General features: G+C 37.4%; 1 protein-coding gene across 1 annotated transcript; it reads left to right on the plus strand.

Moving 5' to 3' along the window:
• The first annotated feature begins 946 nt into the window (after positions 1–946).
• On the plus strand, positions 947–2501 carry LOC112189267 (putative UDP-rhamnose:rhamnosyltransferase 1). The gene has a single exon (XM_024328559.2). The coding sequence runs from the start codon at positions 965–967 to the stop codon at positions 2390–2392; it is 1428 nt and encodes a 475-aa protein (XP_024184327.1). The 5' UTR covers positions 947–964; the 3' UTR covers positions 2393–2501.
• Positions 2502–21523: the final 19022 nt, after the last annotated feature.

A 21523-nucleotide genomic window follows, 5' to 3' on the forward strand; every position in this document is an offset into this window, starting at 1 on the left:
TATCTGTCGTATCAATCTTGCACCGTATCAAACTTGCATGTCTAAAGCATCATAAAACGTAGCTAGCAGAATCTCACTAACCCTTTGGCCGGCGATCTCGCTGTACGACCCCAGAAAATTTCTTTTGTAAACACAAATTATCTTTTCCAAAAAGAATGAGCCAATTTCAATAATCACAAGTGCTGTCCTTTATTTTTGGCTTTTATGTTATGTATTTCTCTCCTATGTTTGGGAACCATCAACACGTACCCTCTTGTACTTATCCAGGAAAAACCAAAAGTTAGAGACATTGGCTAACCTACCTTTGTATAAAAAATTAGTAGAACTACTTTTCAAAAAAAAAAAAATTAGTAGAACTATACTGGAAGCTTTAAGTTCAATTTCCTGGAGGTTAATTGTCGTATCAATCAGTTTTCTCTACAATGTTGTCCGGTGAACAAATAAGCATATGTTCCTTTAGGCCCTTTTTGTAGTAGTGTTGCCATATCGATCTGTTTTTTTGACAATGTTGTCCGCCACATACTATCATGAACAATAAGAACTTGATCATTATATGATCATATTTCCAAGAAAATTTTGGTACCATGTGGAATTTTCTTCAATTTTAGGACGAAATTAATTGCAAGTCCAATTACTATTTTTCTACTGGTAGACGCATGAAGAGAAAAGCTAAGGATTTATACAAATTACCTGATAATTAGGTTGACAGAAATTCTTATTGATAAAGAAGCAGACAAGCATTGCTGCCGTGTCCTCAGAGCAGACCATCCATTTAAAATATAAAACTTCAAGTCGTATAATGATTCATATGATAGCCTCTGGACAAAGGCATATAGTTGCAATGTACAATTATTTTATCAGAAACATCTACAATATAAAGTAGGAGGACATAGGAAAGTTAGAAGCATAGACAAGTAGATCGAATTCTTTCTTAGCTAATTCTCTTCACTGTATTTTCATCGACATGAGCTTTGAGACAGAGTCCAAGAAGCTTCACATAGCCTTCTTTCCATGGCTAGCTTTTGGTCACATAATCCCATTTCTCGAGTTTGCCAAACACATTGCTCAAAGAGGTCATCGTGTTTCCTTCATATCAACCCCAAGAAACATCCAACGCCTCCCAAAAATCCCTCCAAACTTAGCATCTTCGATCGATTTGGTCCAAATCCCACTTTCCCACGTCGAAAACCTTCCCGAAAACGCAGAGGCCACCATGGATGTAACAGTTGACCTAATCCCCTACCTCAAAATAGCTCACGATGGACTTGAAGCTGGTATTTCCAACTTCCTCGAGACTCACACTCCGGATTGGATTATTAACGACTTTACCCCTTACTGGCTACCAGCACTAGCTATCAAACTAGGCATCTCACGAGCCCAGTTCAGTATTCTCAACGCCTCAGCTCTATGTTTCTTTGGACCAACATCACCGGACCAAATAAACCGCTATGGTCTTAGAAAACTGCCCAAGCAATTCACTGTCACTCCCCAATGGATTCCCTTTCCTTCGAAACAGTTTATGAAGCCTTTCGAGACCAAGAGAATGTTCCATGCTGTGAAACCAAAGTATGCTTCTGATTCTGATTCCGGGGTTAACGATTGGGTTCGTATGACCTCAACTATTCAAGGTTGTCAGGTCTATTTTGTTCGAACCTGTAGAGAGATCGAAGGGGAGTGGCTTGATTTGCTTCAAGACCTCCACCAAAAACCTGTAGTGCTTCCGGCCGGTCTGCTCCCACCGCAGTTACAACAACAGAGGAGTGAAGATCAAGAAGACCCTAGAATCGCTGAGTGGTTGGATAAGCAGGAGAAGGGGACTGTGGTTTATGTGGCATTTGGAAGTGAGGTTAATCTAAGTCAAGAAGAATTCTCGGAATTGGCTCTTGGGTTAGAGCTTTCTGGGTTTCCTTTCTTTTGGGCATTGAGGAAATCACCACATAGTGAGGATGGTGACTCGGTGAAGTTACCGGATGGGTTTGTGGACCGAATAAATGGTCGTGGCGTTGTCTGGACAACTTGGGCTCCTCAGCTCAAAATATTGTCCCACGAGTCGATTGGCGGTTTCTTGACTCACTGTGGTTGGGGTTCCGTCATAGAAGGTCTGCATTATGGACGTCCTCTTATCATGTTTCCAGTCTTATATGATCAAGGGCTTAATGCTAGGTTTTGGGACAAGAAGGTTGGGATTGAGGTACCGAGAGACGAAGAGAATGGATCGTTTACCAGGAACACGGTGGCTGAGTCACTGCGTCTGGTTGTCAAGGATGAGGAGGGGAAGGCTTACAGAGATGTTGCCAAAGAGTACAGTGGGTTATTTGGAGACAAGGACCTTCATGACAGATACATGGACAAATGCGTGGAGTATTTGGAAAACAAAGTGACTAATGTTTGAATGGAAAATAAGGTTTTTTAGGCTTAATTGGTTTGCAAGTGCCTTAGTTTGGATTGATTTTAGGCCAAGTTATGAATAATGGTCCATACTCAAGAGTTATGATGCAATGTAAGGCCATATGTATTGTTGATTTGCTACAATATCAAGTGTTAAACTTGGTCTCTTGTAGTCTTGTTTCTTATTTTGTGTACCTGCGAGCATTTCTTTACATTCTTGAGCAATCTGCATTGGGAACATATCTTTGCCTAGCTTAAAGATCACAAACTGGGATTAATTAATATTTTTAATCTAATGACTACTAGCAGTCAGAGAAGAACTACGGATAGATTCACCAACTTTTCCTTTAGAGCAAGTTCACCCGTTGGGTTACTGGGTCAGTTACTATTCACTGCCTTTTTATGTTTATTTCTACTTGTTTGAACCCAAAATAACATTTTTTTCCCGACAAGGGGGGCTCGAAGAAATCCGAGCCAATATCTGTGGCCCAAGCTATTTATTTGCGATAAGTTCGAAATATATTGTTTAGAGGCTAAGAAAGCCTACTTGGAGGCCAAGCAATTTTGAAGCGAATCTGGATATTCATCGATTTACTATTAATTATCAAATATTTGATAATTAAATATGATGATTTGCTTGATTAATTACCAAGATTGAGAAGGAGGGAAGGATGTGGACGTGCAAGCATGGGTTCTTAATGGCGTGGACTTGCAGCTGAAGATATATATTACAATTAAAGATTGCTCGCGAAAATAATCAAGGATGCGAGTGCGGACGAGTTGGTTCTCTCGCGAAGATCAAGTTGGCCGTATATATACTTCCCATGCAATTAAGATCATTGGTTGATCAATTAAGAATTAAGGTGGGCCACCAGCCAATGCTTTCCCATGCAAAGTTATGTGGAACAAGGCGCAGAGATATATGCAAGGAATCAAGGTAGCCATTAACTATATATAATGGACGTGAGCCATGCAAATAGTTAGTATATGGAAGGATGCAATTATACTTAGTTGCAACAAACAAGGGATATATAATCTCATTGCATTACATGTGCCGCTAAGCTGCAGGATGCTCGCAAAGGCAATCTTTGCATATCTGAGAATATTATGTCTAGGACTCCAAGAGGCAATTATCCTTGCCTACATTCTAGCGGCGACAGAGGAGGATAATTATTAATTGCCTACGATAGTTATCAAAACTATTAAGAGTTTTGATTTGATTCAAGGCCAATAACTGTGGCCTAAAATATAGTATTGCATTCCTATTTGGAAGTGAATCTACGAGCAGCCTATATATAGAGGCTAAAGACGACATAGCAAAGGACACAACTCTTAAATCAATCAATCCCTCAGATTATCAAGCCTCCCCGGAGCAAACCTTCAACCTCGTTGAAACTCGGCGACCGTACTTCTAGTCTTAGTCTCTCCAAGAGCCGGCTGTCAGTGCTACTGCCACCGATACTACCAGCGAAGCAAGGGTAACGCCCTCGCAACCTTGCGAAGCTAAAGTCACGCTTTAGCAAACCCTGTGCTTTCTCCAAACTTCCCAGTGATTGCTCTGCTTAATCTACAACATTAAGTATCGATTCGGTGACGCGAAGAGATCACAACCAAATCCTTTATCCGTAAGGCAAGAAGTCCTTTCTCGGAAGGCAGAGAAAAGAGCCTTGTGACGAGGTTGGTGCTCTCCTCGTCCACAACGCTTGATCAAGAAGTCAGGTCAAGGAACGCCCCGACGACTGCACCCCACGGTGCTGGCACGCTCGCGCATTCAAAAGAGACAGTTTGTACCATACTGGATTTTCGCGTCAAACACTACTCTCTGGGTCACTGGCACAGTTTCTAAACTGACTTGGGTAACTCTAGATCGCTTTCTGGGTCAGTTTACCCAGGTCAGTTTGTAAATCACAAAACTGACCCAAATGGTGGAAATAAACATCAAAAAGTAGTGAATAGTATATGACCTAGTGACCCAACGGGTAAACTTGCTCTTACTTGGTCTCTTTACTTCCTCATAGTAGCTGGTGAGAGTTATGACCAATATTTTCAGAACCATGCAATTAGGATTTGAAGATGTTCTGAAGTTTACAAAAAGAATTTACAAAAAAATTTAATCTTTGGACTGTTTCTTAAACGGGACGATTTTTACTTATGTGGGTCCCACCTCCTAGGCATAATATAAGTATTGAGCTTTATAGAATTATGATGAAGCTATTCAACTAGGTTCCATTCAAGGCAATGTAACAGGTTTTTTTTTTTTTTTGGTTGAATAATGGAGTATGAAACCAGTTAAGTTGGGAGGCTCATTCTATATACATTTTTTTTTAAATTCTTTTTTAAATTAAAAGAGGATCAAAGGGTTTCACTCCTGCCCCCATGGTGACTCCAACCCATGACTTCGTACATAGGTAGTGGGTGCTCATTCTATATACATGTTATTATTTATTAATTTTTATTGTAAATAACAGAACTTCTTTGAAAACCAAAGTTAAGAAGAGCGCTTTGTAAGGTAAGAAAAAAAAATCTCTAGTTATCTTTTTAAATAAATAGATGGAGAGTATAAAAAATGAGGTGAAACAACTTATAAGGGAGAGTTTTTAATGAAAATCACTAAAATAAGAACTTTATTTTGAGATCCATTTTTCGATTACATTTCCACAAATCAACCATGTTTAGGTATTCATGTTTAGATCATTTATGCAATTTTTCAACCAAATTGAAATCGTTACGGCATTCATAATCGTAATTTATCATTTATGAACATGAACCGTTCAAGTTGACAGATTTGGTTCTTTCATTGATTTGATCTAATTCGGTACCTTAAGTCTACAAATGCATACATAATCAACTAATGGTTGATTTGTGGTAATGTGGTCGAAAAGTTGTTCTCCCAAATTGTTGATTAGAAAGTCCTCATGAAGTCCTTATTTTAGTGGTCCTCATTAGAAGTTCTCCCCATGCAACTTATAATACTAAATCATCTTTTAATTTTTTTTCCTCTAACTTAGTGCTCTGCTAGGGTTTGAGAAACCTACCCCTCAGGGCGGTGGCTTCTCGTATTTTCTTTATTGCTCGTCAATGGTGGCTATGACAAATCTTAGTCTACTTATTCTCATATTCTTTTCTCTGGGTAGTGTTGGTTTTGTGGTGGTTTTGAGATTAGGGACATTGTTGATGTGGGTACTGCGACTAGCTAGACTTGGTGGTGATGTTAGAGATGGGTTCTCGTTTGTGGGGAAGGCATTAGGTGGTGGAGGAGAGTTGATCCAGTCATGGGTTGGTCAAGATTGAATCAGACATGGCATTTCCGATCAGATCCACAAGTTGTTGATGATTACTGCGACGCCAAATTGTTATCTGCTTTTGAAAATCAGATAGTGATCACTCTGGGTCCATTGGTGTGATGGCAGATTGGTTATGTTTGGGATCGGCAGTGTTGGTCTGCTAAGGTTCAAGCTCGATCGCTGGCCATTGCTCTTGGTTGAGGTTGTGGGTTTGCTCGAGCAACGGCGGCCTCCGCGGTGGCAGCAACAGCTTCTCCAGAGTCGACAACAATTACTTAGGGGGTGATAGCAGCCTATACCCATAAAAGATGCGATAGTGTAGTGTGGCAGCCTGGCAAGCTAGAGTTTTTTCATATTGGGCTTCTTGGGGTCCAAGATAGAATTAGGAATAATTTGGGCAAAGATTTGGGTCCATGTCTTCTGATACATAAGCTTGCGTAAATATGTAAGGCTTTGGTGCCATAGAATATAATTTTATTTATTTTTGTGGGTTAATTTTTATTTTGTTTGCTAAGTGTCTTTATTTCTAATTATTAAAGGTTTGTGGGTTAACCACTAATCCCCATAATACGATAATTTTTGTCATAATATTTTCTATCTTGACAATGATACGTACGCTTGCATAAATATGTATCAAGTCATAGTCCTTTTATTTTTATTTTTTTTTAGTTTTGGGTCTTTATCTTTTTGTAAAAAAAAATGATGGGCCTGTACTTTTTTTTTTTTAAGGGGTAAAGATCGACAAGATACTAGTAGCTTTGTTGGTCATTTATTTGATTCGGAGTTAATAAGTATCATTTTTGCACTAAATAAAAAAAAGTTAGTGTGGTAGGGGTGTGCTTAGTAGTATACACTACTACAATAAGTTAATAAGACGACAGAGATTTGGAGTTGTGTGATGACCAGCTTCATTGTGGTCTAAACGAGTGTTGTGTGACTGAAAAATCACACAACGGTGATTCCACCGTTGTGCAATATTCATTTCCTCAACAGATAATTATTTTTGTTGTGTGAATTCTGTGCAGGCATGTGCACTGTCATGGCATGAGCAGAGATGCCTCGGTACATTCAGACAACAGAAGAATAAGTTTTGCCGTTGTCTGAGATTCATAACACACAATAGGTATTACTCATTCTTTGTTGTCTGAGATTCATAACACACAACATATATTACTCATTTTTTGTTGTCTGAGATAAGTAACACACAACTGAAGTGAACTTATCTCCCTTGTCTGTTGATTCACTCAGACAACAGAGATAATTTTATTTTATTGTGTGTTATGAATCTCAGACAACATAATTTTATTTTCTTTTGTTCTTGATTGTTAGTTCACACAACATCTATATTTGGTTAGCTGTGGTGTGAATACTGTAATCAAATTGGCTCTTGTAAGAGAAACCTTAATTTTGAACTCTTTTACAGTCATACAACACATTATTTTGTATTGTGTTGTATGACTGAAATTTGGACAACAAGAAGAATATCTATATAAACGTTTGTCCAGAAATAATGCTCGATATATTACCATATAAAAAATACTCTACAAATACCATTGTTCAAGCATCCATACATCAAGTAACTAGATAGTACGTGCACCAAAGAAGAGCATTCTTAGCTAGCTACACGTATAAAAAACATTCCTATTCTTGATGTTTCTTAGTCTTTGCTGCCATTGGCTTCAATCGAATGTCTCATTCGCAATTGGCCTACAAGATGCAAACTTGTTTAGTGATATGAAGTTTGACAATGGAAGGAAGAGAGAGAGAGAGAGAGAGAGAGAGAGAGAGAGAGAGAGAGAGAGAGAGAGAGAGAGAGAGAGAGAGAGAGAGAGAGAGAGAGAGAGAGAGGACTTGGTATTCTTGATAAGATTATGAGAGCATTTCGAATTTCCATGTACTCCGGAGATTCCAGACACTGATCCAATAATCTCGTGATCCTTTGACTCCATTTCCAGTGCACCTATAAGAAATTTAAAACACGAACATATTAGAGAAAATACATGACTTGCAAGTAAGTCCAAGGAAGGACTTCATAATATGGTCATAAACAAATGGCATGCAATATTTATGGTTACAAGACCATTAAGAAAGAATCATGCTATTGGGATAGGTTCAAGTATAGAGCTGAACCACAGACTAGGTGTTATACAGATGTTTGCGCATGAGTAAAAAAGAAGCAGAAAATTTGAATCATGTAACAAAAACTCAAAAAACCAGCACATAAGCACAGAACTGGAGATGCCAGCTCATCTGGGAGAGTTCATCTGCAGTTTTTAATGATTGCAATAAGCTACCGCTATAAAGATCCCAGGAGTACATGAACTGGCCAAATGTACTGACCTTGATTAGCTATTTATTTATGAGATTGGTACTGCAAGCTTAGTGCAAGTTAACATTAAATAAAGAGATGCCCATGCCATGAACTCACCTTGACCAATTAACTGGCCATATCGGACCCGCTAGCTATCTGGAAACCTATAGTAGACTGTAAATCCTAGCATGTTTCCACACTCGCGCTCAGCGCTCATAAATAGATCCTTCACTCTGTTAAAGAAGCATGATACCATAAATCCAATCAAAAATGGGAAAAGAATATACGAGAGTTTCAAATACTATCAAAAGACCCTTTTATATGACACATAACTCGTAAGATTAATGCCCAAGAATGAAAAGAAATAAATTATCACCTTCAAATAGTAAGCAATTTTCAAGGTCTCACAAAGAAACTTCCCCAGTCTACCAACTTCAGATTCAGTGCAGCAACATATCATAGACTGTAAGGTTCTACATATAAGAACATCCATGTGGTTGACTGTGTTAAAAAATGGTGTCTCCAGGGAATGAAGAGTGTGCACAAATATGGCCCAATAGACAACATCTGGCATGCTGAAAGTACAGCGAGGAAATATACAACGCTGAAGGAATTCCATGCTGATCTTTAAAGTATCAAGACAAGAACTCAACCATTTGCGCTGCAAGATGCAAACTTGTTTAGTGATATGAAGTTTGACAATGGAAGGAAGAGAGAGAGAGAGAGAGAGAGAGAGAGAGGACTTGGTACTCTTGGAAGTATATAATAGGTTTCAAAGGAAGCTTTCCATTTGTTCTATCACCTTCTAGCATTGAATGCCTCTCTCTCTGCCAAAACAGATAATAAACAATTCAGATACATAATTTGCATTTCAAACTAGGCATAGATTACATAACATTTAAAAGAACAACTTATATACAAGTAAAAGAAATGCTATCGTTAAGACAATTGGAATCTAAAGTTGCTACTTAGTTGTTCTAGCTGGAAAAATACAAACGAGAGAATGAAGTTTTTGTTAGAACAGTAATGCACATTGATAATCTAGTTATCTAGATTAATCTAGACTAATCATGGTAGCTAGTGTAGAAAGGTCTAGAGTCATGGTGTAATTAAACATCTAGGGAGTTCTAGTGTTGTCCGTTAATATGTGGTTGGCAATTAACCACATGCCATGTCGGCTAGTTATGTCGGTGGAGTGATCAAAGTCTATAAATATGTGTCGAGCCTTTTGCACTTGTAATTAAGGGAAAACAACAATCATCAAAGCTCCTCTATAATCAAAAGCTCCCCCGTTCTCAATATATACAAACCAACCTCTCCTCTGTTTTCCTTTCATACATCCTACCTACTCTGTTTCTAAACTCAAAACATCTCCTCTGTTTCAAACTTCCAAGTTCTTTCCTTAACACCCTTGTCCTAACAAATTTTTCACACATTGTCCTAAGAACTAACCTTCTTTACCTTCTAAAAACCATCAGTGGTATCAGAGCAGTTCCGATCAATTCGGGGCGTAATACTTGAGTCCACCATGTCATCCTCTACATCCAATCAAACATCTCTTCCTCTTCCAATCTTCTCAGGGGAGAATTACGACTTCTGGAGCATCAAAATGAGAACCTATTTTATGTCCCAAGATCTATGGGACATAGTTGACAAAGGGTTCTCAACGCCGGAAAACCCCACGGTGGAGCAATTACGGCAAGAAAAGAAGGAGAAACAAAGAGATGCGAATGCTCTCTACGCTATTCAACAAGCCGTAGATGATGCAAACTTCTCAAGAATCATGGGAGCTTCTACAGCGAAGGAAGCTTGGGACATGTTGAAGGAGGAGTTTCAAGGGACGGCAAAGGTACGTGCTGTTAAACTACAAACAATGAGGAGAGATCTAGAAAACTTGAAAATGAAAGATTCTGAGATCGTTAAAAATTATTATTCCAGACTCAAGGAAATTGTGAATCAAATAAGAGCCTATGGTGAAAATGTTAGTGAGACTAGAGTAGTCGAAAAAATACTTATTAGTCTCACTGAAAAATATGACCCAATAGTTACTGCCATCGAAAATTCTAAAGACATAACAACTCTTTCGGTGACAGAACTAATAGGCTCTTTAGAAGCTTATGAAAAAAGATTGAGTAGTCGGAATGAAACTCCTGTAGAGAGTGCATTCCAGTCTAAACTCAATCTACGATCTCAGAAATATAAAAAAGATGCAAAGTTGAATGAATCTTCTAGAGAAGGAGAAAGTCCCAAAAATTGGGAAAATAAAAAAGATATAAGGAAGAAAATAAATTATCCTCCTTGTGGAATTTGTAAAAAGATTAATCATCGAGAAATAGACTGTTGGTTCCGGGGCAAACCAAAATGCCGAAATTGCAATAGATTCGGCCATATAGAGAAAAATTGTCAACTCAAGAAGAAACCCCGAGCCAATTTTTCAGAAGAGAATGTGGAGGATGAGCACCTGTTCTATTCTTGTCAAGCTGCATTTGAGGAGAAGAACAGGAAGTGGTTTGTAGACAGTGGCTGTAGCAATCACATGTGTGGCGATGAATCCATCTTCACCACCCTTGATACATCAAGGAAGTCAAAAGTCAAATTGGGGAATGGTGACTTGGTGCACACAAAAGGAAAAGGTACGATCGCCATCCAGACTAATTTAGGAACTAAATATATTGATGATGTTTTATTAGTTCCTACTTTAGAGCATAATTTACTCAGTGTTGGCCAAATGATGGAAAACGGTTATGCTCTATTATTTTCTGGAGACTCCTGCAAAATATTTGATAAAAAAAGAAGGTTGAATTTTAAAATAAGGATGGAAAATAGAAATTTTCCTATCCAGTGGCTACATATGGCCATGAAAGCAGAAGTAGAAGATTCATGGCTATGGCATAAACGATTCGGCCACTTTAATCTCCATGCACTAAAAATTCTCTCTCAAAAAAAGATGATGAGAGACTTGCCAAGCATAAAGGAGATTGAAGGTGTCTGTAAAGGCTGTCAGCTTGGCAAGCAACATCGACAAGCATTTCCGTCAGGAAAAGCTTGGAGAGCAAAAGATTATTTGGAGCTAGTGCATACCGATGTCTGTGGACCCATGAGGACGCCATCTCTTGATCAAAGCAGGTACTTCATTCTTTTCATAGATGATTATACAAGAATGACATGGGTCTACTTTCTACGTGAGAAGTCTGAAGTATTCAATATTTTTCAGAAGTTCAAAAATCATGTTGAAAAACAGAGTGGCCGATATATCAAAGTTCTCAGAAGTGATAGAGGTAAAGAATATACCTCTAATCAATTCAATAAATTTTGTGAAGATGAAGGAGTAGAGCACCAATTAACAGTGGGCTATACTCCAGAACAAAATGGAGTCTCCGAAAGAAAAAATAGAACTGTGATGGAGATGGCAAGGTCAATGTTATATGAAAAAGGCCTGCCAAAGACTTTTTGGGCAGAGGCAGTATATACAGCAGTATACCTGCTAAATAGATGCCCAACGAAAGCTCTACAAGACAAGACCCCAATTGAAGCTTGGAACAATCGAAAGCCGTCGGCAAAGCATCTCAAAGTTTTTGGGTGCATATGTTATGTCCATATTCCAGTAGTTAAAAGACATAAGCTGGAAGAAAAATCAGAAGTTGGCATATTTGTCGGCTACAGCTCGCAGTCTAAAGGATATCGAGTATATAATCCAAAAACCAAGAAGCTCTTGATCAGCAGAGATGTCAAGTTTGATGAATCTGCTTCTTGGAATTGGGATAAAGAAGAAGTTGAGAAGAAAATTTTTGTCCCAACAAGAAAGAAGCAAATGACTCCTCCAAACCAGTTGAGAGAAGAAGCATATGAAGAAGCAACTTCAGAACCTCCAGGTACGCCCTCTAATACTCTTCCACCAAACCAAAATGATTCTGATCCAGAGTCACCACCTAGAAGAGTAAAGTCATTGAGGGATATATATGAAACGTGCAATTTCATGTCTTTAGAACCTGATAGTTTTGAAGTTGCAATAAAAGAAGAAAATTGGAGAAAAGCTATGGAAGAAGAAATTAAAACAATTGAAAAAAATAAAACATGGGAGCTTGTAGAGCGCCCATCAAATAAAGAGATAATTGGTGTCAAATGGGTCTATAAGACCAAGTTCAATTCCGATGGCTCAATACAAAAGTATAAAGCAAGACTAGTAGCTAAGGGCTACTCACAACAGCCAGGGATAGATTACAATGAGACCTTTGCACCAGTTGCAAGGTTCGACACCATAAGGGCTCTTGTAGCTCTTGCAGCTCAAAAGAAATGGAAAATTTACCAACTTGATGTTAAGTCAGCATTTCTAAATGGGGAACTTGAAGAAGAAATCTATGTGGAGCAACCACAAGGTTTCATAAAGCAAGGAGGAGAAGATAAAGTGTTCAGATTAAAGAAAGCTCTATATGGGCTTAAGCAAGCACCACGAGCATGGAACAGTCGCATTGACAAATACTTTATCAATGCCGGATTCAGGAGGAGTCAAAGTGAGCCAACACTCTACACCAAAACTCAAGGTAACTCTATCCTCATCGTCTCTTTATATGTGGATGATCTAATTTATACTAGTGATAATGAAGAAATAATTCAAGAATTCAAACGAGACATGATGAGGACATTTGAAATGAGTGATCTTGGCCTAATGCACTATTTTCTTGGTATTGAGATAAACCAAGAAGAAAATGGGATTTTTATATGCCAAAAGAAGTATACACAAAATCTTTTGAAAAAGTTCATGATGAATGGGTGCAAGGCGGTGGCTACTCCACTCATCACCAATGAGAAACTTCGAAAGGAGGATGGATCTCCGAAAGCAAATGCGTCATGCTATAGAAGTCTCATTGGGAGCTTACTTTATTTGACTACTACTCGACCCGATATTATGTACGCAACAAGCCTTCTATCAAGATTCATGCATAGTCCAAGTCGAACGCATTATGGTGCAGCAAAAAGAATCTTAAGATATCTTCAAGGCACCATTAACTATGGTATCTGGTATCGGCCTACATCAAAAACAAGGCTAGTTGGCCATGATTCAGAACTGTTTGGCTACACAGACAGTGACTGGGCCGGATCAAAGGATGACATGAAAAGCACTTCAGGCTATGCATTCACAATCGGGTCTGGTATATTCTCATGGTCTTCAAGAAAACAAGATACAGTGGCTCTGTCATCAGCTGAAGCAGAGTACGTAGCAGCGGCAAGCTCAGCATGTCAAGCAATATGGTTGAGAAGAATTTTTGAAGACATGGGAGAGCACCAACCAAATGCTACAAAGATTTTCAGTGACAACAAGTCAGCTATTGCAATGACAAAGAATCCGGTATTTCACAACAGAACGAAGCACATCGATATCAAGCATCACTTCTTAAGAGAAGCATCAACCATCAAAGAAATTGAGCTGCAGTACTGCAAGACAGAGTTGCAACTAGCAGATATCTTCACGAAGGCACTCACAAGATCAAGATTTGAAATGCTTCGAGGCATGCTCGGAGTAACACCAATGCGCATTAAGGAGGAGTGTTAGAACAGTAATGCACATTGATAATCTAGTTATCTAGATTAATCTAGACTAATCATGGTAGCTAGTGTAGAAAGGTCTAGAGTCATGGTGTAATTAAACATCTAGGGAGTTCTAGTGTTGTCCGTTAATATGTGGTTGGCAATTAACCACATGCCATGTCGGCTAGTTATGTCGGTGGAGTGATCAAAGTCTATAAATATGTGTCGAGCCTTTTGCACTTGTAATTAAGGGAAAACAACAATCATCAAAGCTCCTCTATAATCAAAAGCTCCCCCGTTCTCAATATATACAAACCAACCTCTCCTCTGTTTTCCTTTCATACATCCTACCTACTCTGTTTCTAAACTCAAAACATCTCCTCTGTTTCAAACTTCCAAGTTCTTTCCTTAACACCCTTGTCCTAACAAATTTTTCACACATTGTCCTAAGAACTAACCTTCTTTACCTTCTAAAAACCATCAGTTTTGAACAGAACCACATTACTTTCAAATGGCCCCATTTAGGTTGCCCCAACATTCCTGCATAAAGAAAGAGCTGAATTTTCATGCTCAAGTAAAATAATAGCTATTTATAGAATTATTACGTCAAAATTTGACCTTTAATTACTTTAAGGTAAAGAAAGATGTGAGAGAGATGATGAGGGTTAGCTTTACGGCCCTTGATTTGGGAAGCTTATAAGATAGACTAACATTCAACAAATTAGATATGATTTTCCAACTAAAGCAATGTCCAAAGATTGATCATTTGCCAGACATAGGATACATGAATGACAAGGTAATATATCATCCAAAATGCTTTGTGCGTACCATATTCATCCATAGGAGCTTCGTAATCATAACTAGCAGCGATGAAAAGACCACCAGCTAGCAATTTGCCCAAAATTTGTTCCTCCATGGTATTGGAATCATAAAAACATGCAATTACATTTATTGAGATGTTCAGGAATATGATTTAACTTGGTAACTTCTATAATATAACCTTACCATATAATAGTTAATGAATGATCCACCTTTTGTATAAACTTCGCAACTGAAAATGCCAAACCCTCAGCTGGTCGGTAAGGAACTACACCTCCAATATATCTCAGTAAACCTGCAGAAACTGGGTAAGTATAGCCAGAAGAAACCTATGAGCCATTTATCAACCTAAACCTTACGATCGAGTAGGTTCTACTACTAGTACACGAACTGATTCGAATTATAGGTAACAAGCCTCAATAACTTACCATCCAGTCTAGGCTTCAGTCCATATCTTTGGTTTATAAGCCTTGTTTGGAGAGAAGTAGTCACAATAGAAGCCATATCAAGCGTTAATCTGTTGAGACAAACAAATCATTATGAAACAAAAAATAAATAAAGAACCAAGATAACAAGCCACACTGAGGCAAATGACAAAACATGCTCTTAATAGCTAAAAAATTTAACCACAAACATGACTCTCAAATCAGGTTACAAAATACAAATCAAATGCATCTCCAGATCTCTAAATGTATACCTACAGCACTACAAATCCAAGCACATAATTAAACAAAAAGACCTGGCCATCATTCAATCATTACAAAACAAAACCTCCATGAAAAGATAAATAAGTAATGACATAAATAAGTAATGACAATATGGCCAACAAGAGAGAGAGAGAGAGAGAGAGAGAGTAAAGATCTACCATGTGCAATGAAGAATCATTATTCATGTCAACCATGACGATCTCTAAGAAGACACACCATTGAGTAGCAACCCCACTAAGAAGACGGAAGATTAGATGAACGCCATCCACAAATGGATTCTAGAACATGACAAGTAAAGGATTAAGAAAGATAAAAGTTAGACGGACTTACAACAGGATCAGGCCGGGGCATCATCTTGTTTGCACAGGACCCAGGGGAAACTAGTGTTTAGTCCCACAACGATTTGAGCTGCCCAGTCAGTGTACGCTCTACCAGGTGCACCAATTTCGTATTGCATGGGTCCATACTCATTTTCAATCTGTCAAAACAATGATAGTAAAAGATATATCTCTCATCTAGAGAAAATAAAGTAAAGAAACAAAATGCAAGGGAAATTTTATACCTGAAGATTGGATTAGCTACCTGGGATAGATCTATAACCCTAGACCCCCATATCTAAAATTATTTCTTCGACCAAACAATATTCAGTCTGCAACCCTTCAATCTCAAATTCAAAATTTCAAACAAGCTTGTTGGCGGCTTAGACCTTCTCATCATAGAAAGCGGAACTCATCACATCACGTCTCATTACAAAAGACAATATATTACGAAGAAAAAACAAAAACAAAAGTAAAGGAATTTGTTCCCAAAGGACCCACATTTTTGATAAAAGGAAGAAGTCCTGAGACAGCAGAATGGATATAATCTCTGAGCTCAAAGTGCCGAGCTATATAAACAACCAAATTCATATTCTTCCTTCTCTCAACAGCACCTTCAACCTAAAGACCAAGCAATTTCAAATATTAAACCCTCATACATATGGGCTTGTATGGTTTTCCTTTCTAGGTTCCCCAAATAATGGAAGAAAAACACAAACCCAATATCAAAATTTTTCCCAGAAACCACAGACAAGAACTGGGCTTTGTGATTGAATGAGAATAAAGCAAACCTGCAGGATAAATTCCTTGAGGAAAACGATTGATGTGATTGCCACCTCTAAAAACTGAACCAGAATCTGAGCGGTTTCATCTGTGCAATATTCAATTTGAATTATAAGCACAAAGAAATAAACCCACTAAAACATAGAAGAAAGAGAATTACTTGTAAGAGCAAGAGGTGCAAAAACTAACCTTAACTGAGTTGCTGACGCTAGATCGAAGTAGCCCAGGCCCAGCTACGCCATCCATGGCATGGTGGAAGAATTGGGAGCGCTAAGGTTTGGGAAGTTAGGCCCAGAAAATTCCCGTCGTCCATATTGGCAACGCCACCTGCAGGAGCAGAAAAGAATTGAAATTAGACCCAAAAAGCTCTAATCTTAACAGCCAAATCAAGTAGGCCTCATTCCCGCCATCCTTCACCGGCAATGCCTTGTCATTCAACCTAAACTGGTGGATCTTGGACGAAGACTGGCACTGAATGAATCTGTTGCTACATGTCGAGGTCTTCATGGCGACGATGAGAGGCTCGAGAACCCCTGAAACGAGTTGAAAAACGAGTCGAGTCGCAAAGTCCAATCTTGTTGGCTATCGTTAAACGCTTGCAGATGGCTAGACTTGATGGAAAGAGAGGTTCACGAAAGAAAGAGCGAGGACTGAGAGAGAGAGAGGCTAGGTTTCATGGAGGCTATTATAAAACTGATGTCGAGAGGGAGGATTAAGAGGGTCGAGAAGCTAGCTAGGAAAACAATTTTTTTTCTTTTGGACATAATGTGGCATGCAATTAAACCTAGCAAAAAATTCAAAGTTACTCACACAACAGAAACTTCACCAACTGTCGTATGAGTGCACTACATAAATTCAAATTGTGAAAACATGGAGGGAAACATGCTTCCTACAACATTTTGGCTCAAAATGTTGCCACCTATGATTCTACTTCACACAACACTAGGCCTATCTAGGGGAAGACATTCAAGCAAGCTTACTCAAACTTTGGTGCTTAGTTTTTCAATCACACAACGGAAATAATGAAACTCGTTGTACCTAGTAGCCCAAATTTCAGTGTTTCAAGAGCCAACCAAGACTCCAAAGTGGAGGAAAATCTGCCGCTAAATTTTTTAACACTCAGACGACGGACAATACATAATTCCGTTGTGCAATGTAGTTTTGATAAAAAAAAGTTATCACTTTTTTGACATTCACACAATAGAATATCCCTAATATCATTGTACAATCTAGCTTACTTAAACACACAACATATGATTTCTGTTATGTTGTGTGATTAACTTTTTGTAGTAATGGTACTTGTGTGAGGAGTGTATTAGTGTGGTGTGCTTTATGTAACGGCTTCTTCAGTTAGCCCTTGGAGCAAATCATTATTATACTTCTTACTGAATTGCATAAATAAATAAAAAATTTAGTGCGCTAGGGGTGTGGCTAGTAGTATACTTGTGTGAGGGGTGTATTAGAGCATCTTTAGCACTCACTATTTTGGCTCCTTATCTATATTTGGAGAACATGTTTAGCTTTTTATTTATTTTAGCAGCTGCACTAGACGCCTAAGTGGCTCTCCATTATAACTTTTATCTATCTCGCTCCTAATATAGAGAGTGAGATGAACCTCTCTATAATTTAAAACATTCTTTTTGAGTATTGTAAGTAATTTATAAATACATTTAAGTTATTTAATATTTATTTAAAAAATAATAAAAGTTCAAAACTAGCTAAAATAGAGAGCACTAATGCAAACGTATTTCTAAAGTGTTTATCCACAATGATTTTGTAGCTAATGTGGCTAAAAATTGACTCAAAAATGGCTAGCATTGCTAAAGATACTCTTAGTGTAGTATGCATTATATAATGGCTTATTCGGTCTGCCCTTTGAACAAGTCGTTATTGTAATGCTTGCCGAATTGTATAAATGGATGACATTTTCAATTCAAAAATAAATAAGAGTACCGCTAGATACACCAAATATTCATACCAAATTCATATACCGAATGATATGGCAGGTGCCAACTCATCGAAGAAATTGCTAACATGAATTTTCCTTATAATTTTTTTCTTTATCAAAAAATTAAAAATCAAGAAAACCCAAAACCATTGCAAAGTCCCATGGCCGCCATCCTCATCGAGAGGAGATCATTTACCATTGGATTCTGTAGATCTGGTTGGATTGGTGAGTTTTGTTCAATTACACAAATTAAAGCATCACTAGGTATCAATTAACTGCACTGCAAATATAGCACGATCTCTAATTGTTGGCACTGCATATAGTTCAATCTCTAATTGAATCTTTAATCCAACCTTTTAAAGTTCAAATCTCATAAGGAGAAGTCATGAAAAGAGTGGGAGTAAGATAAGGAGAAAGGAACTTTGGTAAGTGTGGGCGGCTTTTAATTAATTCATGAATTCATCTGAGAACAAAGCCAAGATTTCTAGCACTCTTTGATAGCTCCGGTCAGGAATGGCGAAGCATGAGGGGATGCTCAAATGCATAAGGAAGAAGATAATGGTCTAGGTTTATTCTTATCTTTTTTTAAAATTTTTTTTTTAATGAGAAGTATAAAATTGTATTATTTCCATATCATCACTATCTTATAAGAAAAATTGATGACATAGCAGGTGCCACATTATTTGGTAATAATATTTGGTATAATCTTTTGATATCTCAAGCATTTTTGAATATATAAATAAATAAAAACTTATAGTACTAAAAAACTACCACAACAAGGGTTGTCACAAAAGGTAATTTGTGCTTGAAAATTAGATATAAACCCAAAAAATAAAAGCTTCTATTGGAAAAAATCCATATATATTTTTCTTTCAATTTACACCCACTCTACATAAGCAAACCTTTCATATAGAGTATATGCCTATAATTAATAGTTTTTCTCATTTTTTAATCAAGTATCTTCCTTAATCTTATCAACCATTTGAATTTGAAATATTAAGCTAAAAAATCAATGCGTTTTGACTTTATCATAATCAATTACATCCTTAATTTCTTCCTTGCTTTATATTGTGATTACTGACTTAAATATATAGTTCTGTATATGCTCATTACAATAGTATTTCATTTCCAACACAAATTTTAGTTATGTTCAAGTAAATTCAGAATATGTGTTTGGCCCAAACTCTAGGTTACTTGACCTAGTTGTAATAGGGTTTTGAATTAAGATATTCTCGGAGATATTCATAGATATCCGATTAATTGTACAATTATCTTTCCTTGTACAACTTTTATTCTATGCCTTATAATCCTCTATATAAAGAGGCCCCTATTATCAATGAAAGTATGAATCAATTCTTTCCCAATTCAGTTTTTCTGAAACACGTTATTAGCACGAAATCCTAACCCTGAAACAAATAGCCAAACCTTGATTCAAGAAGCTAAAACCCTAAATCCGAATACAAAACCTTGAAAACTTTTCTGCCTCCACCATACAACTTGAAGCCCTCGACCCCAGAAATCTAGAATTGGCGGCAGGACCACCAGAACTGGCCGGAAACCTACCGAACCAGCCACTGGAAGCTCCAAACCACCCGCATCAAATATTCCACCGGTTCACCAACTGCTGTTAGCCAAGAAGCCACCCTCAAGTATAAGGGCCAAGTTATAGTATAGGGATTATGAGTAGGGGATATCGTACCTAAGGGATTGGAAAAACCCACTCTAGCTAAGGAAAACCTAAAAGATGCTAGATGAATATGCAAATATACAAATTACAAACAAGGGCTCACAAGTGAACCAAAGTTCATAGTGACTATATGCAAGATGGGGTAGTGTTTTGATTTTGGTTTTGCATATGATTTGATTCGGAAATAGCTAAATGAATACTTGAAATGTAAACTAGCCTAAACTAAATTAGATGCAATAAAATGGATGAGAGTTAGGACTTAAGGTTTTCACCTCTAGCCTTTCACTACAAAAAAAAAAAAAAAAAAATTGCATTTCCCACAGCGCCCCCCTGTCGCGAAAAGCTATTTTGCCGTCGCAAAAAAGCATTGACGACGGCTCTGCGACGACAATGCTTCTGACGCAAATGGTGGCGTCGCAAATACTTACAGCCAAGGAAAAATACCATCGCATACCACTTTTGCGACGACAAAGAGATTTGCGACACTTATTCTGCAATGGTTTTGTGCTACCCCTAATGCCATCGCCATTACAAAAATTACTACGGCAACCTTCCGTCGCTGCGTAATTAATTTTTTTTAGAATTATATTATCTCCTTCCAAAATTTTTCCCGCCAAATTTGTTTCCCGCCAATTCTTTTCCCACCAATTTTTCAACAGCAAATTTTGCTACAGTCTCGTTGTCGTAACTTCGGTGTGATGTTTATATATAGAAATATATTCTTGGCTACGGCAATTAACTGATGCTATTAGTCAACCAGCAATTTTTTTTTTTAACCAAACCTGTATTTTTGCAATATTCAAATATGGGATAAAAATACCAATATACAACACATATTGTTCATTAACTCATCTATTTCATTGCAATGTAATTAAGTTGTTGCACTGTCCAAATATGTAATTAGAAGAAGTACAAACTACAAAGTCATACCCAAAACCAAGCATCAAAATAAGACAACCAAAAGTAACACTTAACAAAAATTTCAACATTGCACAGTCAGTATATGTGCAATAATATTGAAACTCAGTCCATTGCTCTATCTCTGCTTGAACCTGGATTCCCTTCTTCTCCTATAGACTCCCTCCGAATTTCATGGCCACTAGTTGCATCTGGAACCTAAGACATAAAAAAAATAAAAAAACAAAACAAAACAAAAACAAAAATAGATATATCATGTATAGCTTTGCATATCACCCTTTTTCAATGTCACACCATGATCCAATTCCACTAATTAATATCGCAATTTGCACCATTCTTTATGATCATATTACAAAGAGAAGGGCAGTATGAGAGGAAATTTCAAAGCTAGTGTTTCTTTTACAAGTTGATACTAGTATGTATATTCATCATTGCTAAATTAATAAAGGTATGAGAGGAAAATTCTAGAATGTTACATCTGTGCTATCAATTTTTCAAACAACAGCAAAGGGCAAATAGATCAATTGAATATTCCCAATGATGCATCAATTGTTTCAATTGTAGGACCGAGTACATATATGATCATAGTAGAACCACCTTCCTATTGTACATATGCAAAACTAACAAAAGTGAGCTACTTAAACAAGGAAAAACCTCTCACTAAAAAGACCTTTTAGAGACATTTATACAAAACCAACATATGACCTATATAAGGCAAAGGAAGCATATTAAGCTAAACAATTCTTGTCAAAGGATGATATTTCTTGTCAAAACAAACTGAAATCTCAATGTCTCTGTATTACTTCATATTTCTTGTCTTGCTATATTATTTCAT

The sequence above is a fragment of the Rosa chinensis genome, chromosome 2 (genome assembly GCF_002994745.2).
Source record: "Rosa chinensis cultivar Old Blush chromosome 2, RchiOBHm-V2, whole genome shotgun sequence".
NCBI classification, from domain to species: Eukaryota; Viridiplantae; Streptophyta; class Magnoliopsida; order Rosales; family Rosaceae; genus Rosa; species Rosa chinensis.

Coding starts and splice junctions, on each gene's coding strand:
- LOC112189267 (XM_024328559.2), top strand. CDS start 965: ATGAGCTTTGAGACAGAGTCCAAGAAGCTTCACATAGCCTTCTTTCCA.